General features: G+C 39.9%; 1 protein-coding gene across 1 annotated transcript; it reads left to right on the plus strand.

Annotated features, from left to right (window-relative positions):
- The first annotated feature begins 5623 nt into the window (after positions 1-5623).
- Positions 5624-9974, plus strand: LOC148029116 (uncharacterized). The gene is made up of 6 exons (XM_087687878.1): positions 5624-5841; positions 6144-6455; positions 7314-8438; positions 8548-8627; positions 8722-8793; positions 8886-9974. The coding sequence occupies exons 1-6, from the start codon at positions 5809-5811 to the stop codon at positions 9367-9369; spliced, it is 2106 nt and encodes a 701-aa protein (XP_087544004.1). The 5' UTR covers positions 5624-5808; the 3' UTR covers positions 9370-9974.
- The last annotated feature ends 349 nt before the right edge of the window (positions 9975-10323 follow it).

A 10323-nucleotide genomic window follows, 5' to 3' on the forward strand; every position in this document is an offset into this window, starting at 1 on the left:
TGAAGAACTGCTGAATCGAGGACTTATTAGGCCCAGTAGTTTTTCTTTTAGTGTACATGTCCTATTAGTCAAGAAGAAAAATAATACTTATAGGATGTGTATTGACTATCGTGCCCTAAACAAAATCACTGTTAAGAATAGATATCTGATTTCTAGGATAGATGACCTCGTGGATAAACTACAAGGGGCCACTGTTTTTAGCAAGATATGTTGAGATGTTTGCAATCACACCTACTTCAGTCTCTTTGTAAGGAGCAGTGAGGGCTCAGGATTAGAATCCCATATGCACAGTAGGAGAAGTGCTACCATCCAGTTTTCTATAAAGCATTGTACTTGCTCTCTTTTCCAATGCAACGTCATAGTACTTTTTCCCTTCAGTAAAGTATCTGTGTCATTGCCATTGTGTTTATGAGTCCAAGCTTCCATATTGGAAACTAATTCACTTGTGTAACAGTCAGTCATGTCAATGTCTTCATAAACTCACTCTTTCTTTTCCAACATCCATAGCTTTTGCATCTGCCATGCTCTAGATCTCGCATATTTAACAAGATAGATCTCAAATCCAGATATCATCAAGTATGATTGGATACACCTGACATTTTCAAGACTGCATTTAGAACTTAGTTTGATCATTAAGAATTTCTTGTTATGCCTTTCAGTTTGACTAATGCACCAGCCACATTCAGTCGTATGATGAATCGTATATTTTTGAAGTATCAGAATTGTGTGATTGTTTTCTTTGATGATATATTGGTTTTCAGTAAGAATGAGAATGAGCATTGTGAACATCTATCTTTAGTTTTCAAATTGTTGAAAGAGAATCAATTGTATGCTAATCCCTAACAAGAGTAAAATTTTTCAAACCCAAATTGAATACTTAGGTCACATTGTTTCTTCTGATGGTGTTCACGTTGATCCTAAAAGGATAGAGGCAATTTTGAATTGGCCAATCCCTAAAAATGTGCATGAGTTATGTTCTTTCTTAGGTTTTGCCAGCTTTCATAGAAATTTTGTGAGAAAATTTTCATTGCTTGCATTGCCTTTTTTGACGAAATTGTTAAAGAAAGGTGTTGTGTATCATTGGTTTGACAACAAACAAAAGTCTTTTGATTTGTTGAAACATGCTTTAACACATGCACCTGTCTTGCAATTGCCTGATTTTAATTGACCATTCTTTCTAGTAGTCATTGATGCTAGTGGATCAGAAATAGGAGCTGCTCTCATGCAAGATTCACATCCCATAGCCTATTCTCGTTCCAAACTTAAACCTTCTAAATTGAAGTATTCCACCTATGATAAAGAATTGTTATTTGTAGTGCAAGCTTTACATCAATGGAAACATTATCTAATGGGATCTGAATTTATGATTAAAACTGACCAGCAAAGTATCAAACATCTCCTTAGTCAGCTACAAATTTTTAACCGTCATATGAAATGAGCTGCTTTCATTCAAATTTTTTATCCACTTATCCAATGTCGGCCAGGTGGAGAGAATGTTGTTGCCGATGCATTGAGTAGAAGACCAAGTATCCATAATATTTCCATTCTATCTTTTGATTCTCTTATTCTTATGAAGAATACCTATGACCATGACCCCAGTTTTTAAGTTGATTGGAACAAATTAGTTGCTAATAATTGGATTCCAATAGATTATTTGTCTTATTCTAATGGATTTATGTTTTATGAGAAATGATTGTGTATCACTGTTCAATTTAGATCATTTGTGTTGCATGAAATTCATTGTCCTCCATATCAAGGACATAGAGGTATTATTTCCACTTTAAGAACATTAGTTGAAGACTTTTACTAGCCGCAAATGGAATCTGATGTTTCTAACTTTGTTTCTGAGTGTTTAATTTGCCAAAGAGTCGAGCGACACCATAGTAAGCAATATGGTTTGTTAATGCGTTTACCAATTCCTGACCAACCATGGGAACATATTTTAATGGATTTTATAACTGGTTTGCCTAATACACAAGCTAATCATGATATGATTTGGACTATGGTAGATCGATTTAGTAAATAAACATATTTTCTACCATGCAAGAAAACATTAACTGCATCTCAAGCTGCATAATTATTTTTGAAGATTGTTTTCACTAATCATGGTTTGCCAAAAGTTATTATTTCTGATTGTGATTCTAGATTTTGCAATAATTTTAGACTAAATTGTTTGCTAATATGGGTACTAAGATTGATTTCTCATTTGCATTCCATCATGAAACCAATGGGCAAACAAAAGCTACTAATAGTACAATTCTAGATCTTTTGTGTGCATACACAATTTCAAAACCACAAACATGGGATACACACCCGTATCTACTTCAACTTGCATACAATAACACACCGCATACAACTACTCAAAAAGCACCTTTTGAAATCATTTATGGACATAGATTGCCTACACCTATTATATCATTGTTGAACAAAGTTAAAGTTGCTGATGAAATTGCCAATACATATGCTACAATTTTTACTCAAGTTAAAGATATGATTTCGAAAGCCCAACAATCTTACACTAAACGAGCTAATAAGAAAAGAAAAGCCATGAGTTTCAATGTTAATGATTTTTTATGGTTACACATTGAAAATAGAAGATTGCAAAGTGTTGAGAAACACATTGTTGTTATTAGCACCTAAGTTTTATTGACCTTTCAAAATAATTCACAAGATCAATGACAATGCATTTAAATTAGAACTACCCAAACATTGAAAGATCCATAATACTTTTCATATCAGTTTACTACAACCTTTTAGAGGCCAATTACCTGTCCACCCTATTTATGAAAACCCTCCTTTGTTAGAAGAAGAAACTGAAATCCTTGAACTTGAAACTATTCTAGACACTGACTTTATGACCACTAGAACTGGCCGTAGATATTCTAGATATTTGGTTAAGTTTAAACATCATTATCTTGAAGAAGCCCAATGGATGCACGCCCGTGACCTAAGTGCTTACCCCTCACTACTTGCTTCACATTGAGCTAATAGAAATTGCGGACAATTGCTATCCCACCCCAAGGGTATGATGTTAGGAGGCATATTCCATGGTGGATAGCGTGAAGTTTTTTCGGTGGATTCCATAAAACTATATTTATTTGCTGGGGCTCATACACAAGGTGGATTCCTTGTGTGAGAAGTTGACAGGGATGCCTATCCTTTTCGGGTGTTAGATTAATATAATGTGCACATGGGTGATTCCAAGTGGACGATTCTACAAAATACATATTAAATTAATGGTCATTTATGAGTTTAGAGTGCACACACTCGAATTAAATTAAGGTTAGGACAGAGTTCAAACCTATTTTTTGTAGCTGAAAACTGTTAGGTATTCACTTTTGTGGGTTTGATCTTATTATTGTCTAACAATTGTGAATGCTTCAGTTGATGTGTATAGCAAGCGGCGGTGGTGTTGGGTAGCACTGGGCGATGGCGTGAATTCAAAATGCTTAGAAGATTTACTATTTTTGATGGGCGTACGCTTTATCACTAAAGACGTGGTGTCAATATTTATTTAGGCACACTTATTTATTAAAGCGCTTGACAAACATTCATTATTTTGTATGCGCATATGTGCTGGGTTAAATATTTCATTATTTGGTATTTTGCGCAAACACCTTACTTTATATTTGGGCAAAAGCAAACAAAAAAGCATGCTAATTGTAAAGTGGACTATTTTTGAGCTTGGAGATAAATAAATCTATAAATACATGCCTTGTGAAACGCTCACACAAGGCATGAGGGGAGATTGCACCCAATTTGTCTTTTTGTCCCATGTCGTGCAAATTTTCTTTTAGCTTTTATGAAGAATTGTAGAGTTCTTTGTTCTTGGGGACCTTCTAGCATTCACTATATGCGCGCATACATCACCCAATTTGCGCACGAGACACAATTGTAGTCAATGAGATAGTTCATGAGCTAGATGCTATGCAAATAGAGGATGATGGATGTAATAGTACACAAGTTGAGCCTATTTCGTATGCTTTGTCTGATGCCCTGACATGACATGCCACAATGCTTCAAGATTTGGCATGCTGCTTCAATGATTTCTTATGTGATCCTCAGAGTGTGTTGGATGCATGTGATGCTCAGATTATGTTAGATGTGGAGCTCAAATGTTAGCAAGAGTAGCTTTCCATGCGATGGATTCAAAAAGAGCAAGGATGTTACTTTATTTGTTGATGGATGTATTTTGAGCATGTATACAGAGGTTCCACAGTCTCTAGTGTATGATGTGTACCCAAGGTCTTATGACCCAAGAGGGAGTGCTTGGTATGGTGCTAGAGTTGTGTGGATGATTGTCATTCTGATCTCTATGATCTAGGTGGCAGATGCTTTTGTGCTTGATTAGCGAGGTGTTGATTATATGGGTGTTTGACCCAGGTGGATGCTCAAGTGGCACATCCAAAAGATGTCTAGATTTGGAGGGGGTGAATGTCATGCCAATTAATGTCCTCCGTGTGAAATTAATAGGTCATCGACTCATGATTACTTTATGGGTCACTAGCAAGAGTGAGAAGGTTGTTGTCTTTTTGAGTAAGACTGCTCCATACAAAAAACTTCTTGGGAAATTGCATCAAGATGGATGGATTGTTGTTCTATCAAGTATTAAAGGGAAAGACATTGAAAGGTTGTTTGTTTTGCTAACCTAGTTACAATTGAGGGAAGAGTTGCATAAAGAGAGGCTAGTTGATTAATGCTAGGGTTAGGTGAATAAAATGAGAAAGCTTAAGTTATTAATACTAAGGCTACCGTTAGCTTTGCTCAAAGCGTATAATGGTATGTGGAGAAAGAAGAAGGTAGTATTTTGTGTGATAAGGAAAGGAAGAAAGAGGTGAAGGGCATTGGATAAAGAAAGCCTACATGATGATTATGCAATGTGCTTTGTGCGAAGAGAGGCTATTTGTGTGCAAAGGAGGAGAGCTTTTTGGAAGGATTGAGCATGGTTGAGGGGAGGGAGAGCTCCTCCTCCAATACAAAAGGGGAGGGGTCATGGCAATAGTGGGAAATTCTAGTGCTTAATTTAAGGGGAAGGGCTCAACTAACTGATCTCTCTATCTGGATGGAGACTATGCTATGTGTGATAGAGTTGTAGTCGGATCTATGGCTTGGGTGACATGTCATCAACTTTGTAATCCTATGTAGTACGTTGCTACTACTAGATGAAGCACCAAGGCTATATGTAAAGAGATCCTAGAGGCAAGTTCCATGTGATATTGACTGCATGTTGGATGGACTCGATGAATAGGTAGCATATTTGATTGTGCTAGGTCGACTGAAGTGTGAAACATTTATGCATACATGGGAGTGCATCTATAGTCTATCAAGGAAGAGGAAGCAAGAGCACATTGACAAGTATTGAGCACTACATCAACTCCTTGGTATGCAAGCTTCGAGTGATTGTTTTGTAAAAGTTTCTTAAAGAAACGAGAGGTGCCGGCATTCATGGAAGGTAGATAAAACGCCCCCACGTGAAAGATTCCCCTAGTTGGAAAACGGTCCGTGTGAAGGCCCTCTTAGGCGGCTAGCAAAGGTTATTCAAACATTGAGGTGTCTTAAACATAACCTGTTTTATTTTTAGTAGTGGGCAATCAAAATCAAAATGACCGTTAAGGAGCCCTTCCCTTCAAAAAATTTGGAGCTTCTCTTCTCTGTCCTTGCATCATGAAACGCATCGCCTTCTCTCTCTGCTGCCCCTCTCTCTTCTCATCATCTTCTCCAGGTTGGTAATTGAGTGAGGAGGATCAACACGGAGAGAGAGAGAGAGAGAGAGAAGAGTGGAAGAGGAAAGAGGCCAGGCAAGGCAAGATGGACACGGGCTTCTCAGTGGCTACCCTGCAAGTAATCTCTCTCTCTCTCTCTCTCTGTGAATCTTAAATCGGATGCTCCTTGCTAGCGACATAGATATCAATCTTTGAAGCAATGTGTATGTGTGTGTGCGGATCCTAAAATGGATGCTCTTTGGTAGCGACATCGATATCAATCCTTGAAACACACACACACACACACACACACACACTCTCTCTCTCTCTCTCTCTCTCTCTCTCTCTCTCTCTCTCTCTGCCATAAGTTATGCTCCAGTCGGATCCTGCAAAATCTGTGTCTATCCCCATCGTAACCCTTCCTTGCTTGCTCACATGCAGGACAGCGCCTCTGCCCTCTACCGCAACAACATCACCCCCCTCCTGCAGCGCTGTGCGTCCTACATTGGTGAGCCCCGGCAAGAGATGCTGCTAAGCGAGGAGGCCAAGCGTGCCTTGCAGCACGCCGAGGGGCTTAAATGGCAGCAGGACATGTTCCACCGCCTCCTCAATCTTGTCTGCCTCTTGAAAGAAGGCCTGGCTTCGGAAGACGAAGTGAATTCCTGCAGGATTCAAATCCTCATCTTTTTGAAATCACCTCACCCGGATGGAGAATGGGCAGAGTTCACCCGAGACAAGCTTCTCTTCTTGCAGGTGAGCTGTGTTATTGTTACAACTCAATGTAGGGCTCTAAAAGAGTGATTGATCATTCTTTGTCGGTGGCTTCATTGTCATTTGATTTGGCATCAAGCCTTATTTTATGACTATCTAGTGCTATCGGTGCAGGGTAGGTTCCAGGCCTTATCACTGACCTAAATTTAACAACTGTCTATTCACCTTAAAGTAAGCTGTGCCATCGTTTTAACTCAATGTTTAGGGTTGGAGGTATTTAGAGTTTGGCAATTGTGATTGATCATTCTTGGTTGGTGACTGGGTCTTCAGTTTGACCATTGTCATGAAGCCTTATTCTGTAACCATGTAGCAGAAATCAATGCAGGTTTGTTGCATTAACATCAACATAAATAAACTATTTACTCACCTGAAATGATTCGGCCCGTTTAACTCCCATGTCCTGCTAATTATTAAATTTGCTAGTCTTTTTACTGAGCTTTGTATTTTGGGCTTCCTATGTTGTTAGTGTGCATGATGGTACATTTCTGTCTCCAAAAAACCGTTGTCTTTCATGAACAATGTTGTAACAGGTCCTTCATTTTAATCTACAGATAAACATTTCCTACGATACAGCAGAGTGCAGTAGTGTATAGCACTCACATGACTAAGATACTAGATTATCCATAGAGCTTGATTGTGGTTTGCAGGTTCTTCACTCTCTGAAGGAACCTTTCAGAGATAAATCATATGTGCACCACAACTATGTGATTGATCAGGAGTTGTTTAGGATTTTGCACAGCATAGGACTTAGTATTAAGACATGGATTTGCTCAGAGCTTGACAGCAGTTTGCAGGTGTTTAGAATTAGCCTGATGGGCATATGCTGGGTACGTGCTACAGGACCTCCTTTTTGCAGCTTGCATTTCAGAGGGAGATTACCATGCTACAATGAAGCCTTTACTTCTGCGCTTGGCTGAGCAAGGGGCCATAATTGATGCCCAAGACTTCATCCTAAACAGCAGCAACAGCACCAGTGGCAAAGCAAGAGATACAAAAGTTAAGACCAAAGTTGGTCTTTCTCGGGCACCGTCTACAACACCACGAAGAAGGGCCAAGGCAAGGTCCATGGCTGATTCAGATGGTTTACTGATGTCACCTGCTGCTAAGTCTGGCAAGAGAGAAGTAGAAGAGAGCTCAAAATCTTCATCATCACCATTGAAGCAGGTGATGTCCAAATTGAGCAAAACACCAAATAGCAGCAGCAAGTCCATTGAGGAGAAAGACACAACAGCATGCAGGAGGGTTCCACATGCTCTTGACTTCCTTAGACCAGAACATTGCCCCATGCGAGAACCGCCATCACCTCAACTGACAAACCCCAGCTGCCAAAAGTCTTTGGACTTCTCTTCAATCTCTATCACTGAACAGAAACAGGATGCAGGTTCTGCATCCCCCTGCCCTGTTTCAGCAGACAGTTCCACCTACAACCTGTTGAATAGTCCATTGGCTTCACCTGCCAAGGTTATAGCAGAGCCATCATGTGACTCACCCCACAAAGCTTCCTTGGAACCTTTTTCCCTTAATGACAGAAGCAACAGACCTGCTCCTTTGCTCGAAAGGAACTCTTCTGGCAGGTCTCCTGCTAAAACTCCAAGCCGTTTAAGGAGTATCTTCACAGGATTCATCCAGAGAAAGGCAATTTCACCATCTGTTGATGATGAAAATTTCCTATCCTCCAATGAGAGTGATTCTGACTGTCAGATTGAGAAACTAACAGCCAACAAGGGCAAATGGGGACTAGAATTTTTGAAATTTCCAAAAAAGCCGCAGAATGGACCTGATCAAGGGCAGCCTCCTAATGATCAGGAAGATTCCACTCAATGGCCAGCCAATCTAAACATGGACAACACATCATCACTCCTGACATTGCCAGTTGATGCAGCCAAAGGACAAGGTCCCAATACCAAGAGGCTCAAGAAGAAAGTACACTCACAGGGTGCGCCCACAGACTTCTTCATTGACAAGGTGAGCTGGTTGTACTATTTCTAATGTTGGGTTCCTCATCGACAAGGTATGCCAGCCATATTTTTGCTGATGGTAGTTTAGCACTACTGACAGTAATTGTACTCCATAGGTTCTGGGAGAGAACATCAAGAATGAACTGTCTCGCATTCGAGCTGAAATGAACAAAACTCAGTCTGGCCAAATCTTCACGTATGTGTGCTTTCTTTGTAAACTTCCCTGGAAATTAAGTGAACATGGTAGTTGAGATTCACCTGATCATTCGGCTTCTTTGCTGTTCTATTAGGAATGAGCAGATTGATGCTATTGCCACAAGGCTGCCTGTGGACAAGTCTGAGCTCAAGAAATTTTTCCCACAGTAAGCTCCCTCTTACCTGATGTCCAAAACTATCCAAGCCAACATACCAACATACCACATTTTAATGAATATTTATGTGTTTTCTTTCTCAGGACATGGTGTGACAGATATGGGGATATTGTGCTTGAGGTGGTTAGAAAAGAGTTTAAGGAGCATGTTGGGGAGATGCAGAAGATGGGAACAGAAGGCAGGCAGAAGAATCATGCGGTGCCTGTAGCCCCTAATGATGAGAACATGGTTGTGCATGATCATCATCATTATGACAGTCAGAAGGGCTCCTCTCCTTACAGCAACACTAGGAGGGCTCCTGAGTTCAGCAAATGCTTCACAACCTTGGACGAGAACACCTGCAAAGGTTTCTCACCTGCAGCACCATTATCACCATCTACATGTGAAGCCCAATCTCAGGCTTCCATTGGCAAGACCAAGACCAGCAGCAAATTCACACGAAAACATGGCGGCCACTTGAGAACAGAGATGGATCTCTCACAGGACCTAGACCTGCAACTGGAGGAAGAGCTTTCAAAAATGCCCTTGAGAAAGTTTAATGAGTATGGCTCACACCTAAGGGCTTGACTGAAACAGTAGCACCTAAGAGCTGGAGTAGAAGCATATTTGGATGAAAACAAGCTTCTTATGCCTGACTAATGGGTTTATATACAGATCTATTCCCAATGGTATGGCTAAACAAATATACATAGACCGAGCTTTTCTGTCTGATGAGCCTTGATCAGAACTTGATCACTCACTATGTCTCATTTCAGCTGCTTCTTTTTGTGCTCTTGCAACTGATTCCAGAACCTGTCAAGCAAGCAAGCTTCATTCATTCTACTCAATTCTTTTGGTAAAGCTACCATTTCATATGCCTTAATCACCAAGCTTCTTGGGCAACTGACTCTAGAACCTGTCAAAGCAAGCAGGCTTCATTCTATTCAATTCTTTTGGTAATCCTGCCATTTCATAAGCCTTAGTCACCAAGCTTCTTGCTCCGAGTCTGCGTGCCCTCTCTTATTGAGCCTAATTCTTTTCATTGTGTTCCTGTCAAATGAGAAAGGGGCTTATTCAAGAAGAATCCTCTGAAAGACAAACATTTATCCTAACATGGTGCCGAAATTTGGAGCAGCAAATTGTTATGCAGCTTAAAAGAGATTTTGAAATGTAAGCTTTTAATTTTAAATGTGTAGTGCAATTTCTTCTGCTTAAATGTGCAGTGCTGGACATGATATCCAAATAGGATTCCACATAAATTTATTCAAGCATGGGATATGACATTATACATAGCTACCATTCAACCAAGTCCAACTTTGACAGGGTACGATTGTACTAGTTGGTGGGCTGTTGGTGACCGAAGGATAATGGAGGATTGGATCTACAAAACACCCTTTGAAGCATCCTTTATATGCAAACTTTTTCTTTGGCAACTTAAATTTTTAGATCTTCTGTAGGGTAAGGAACGCGGATGTCAAAAGGCAAACACCTAATAAAAGTCACAATAATAAATATGGCTCTAAAGGTGTCATAAGTGTGAAC

This window comes from Lygodium microphyllum, chromosome 11, assembly GCF_053477565.2.
Source record: "Lygodium microphyllum isolate KBCC chromosome 11, Lygodium_microphyllum_v1.1.10, whole genome shotgun sequence".
NCBI lineage: Eukaryota > Viridiplantae > Streptophyta > Polypodiopsida > Schizaeales > Lygodiaceae > Lygodium > Lygodium microphyllum.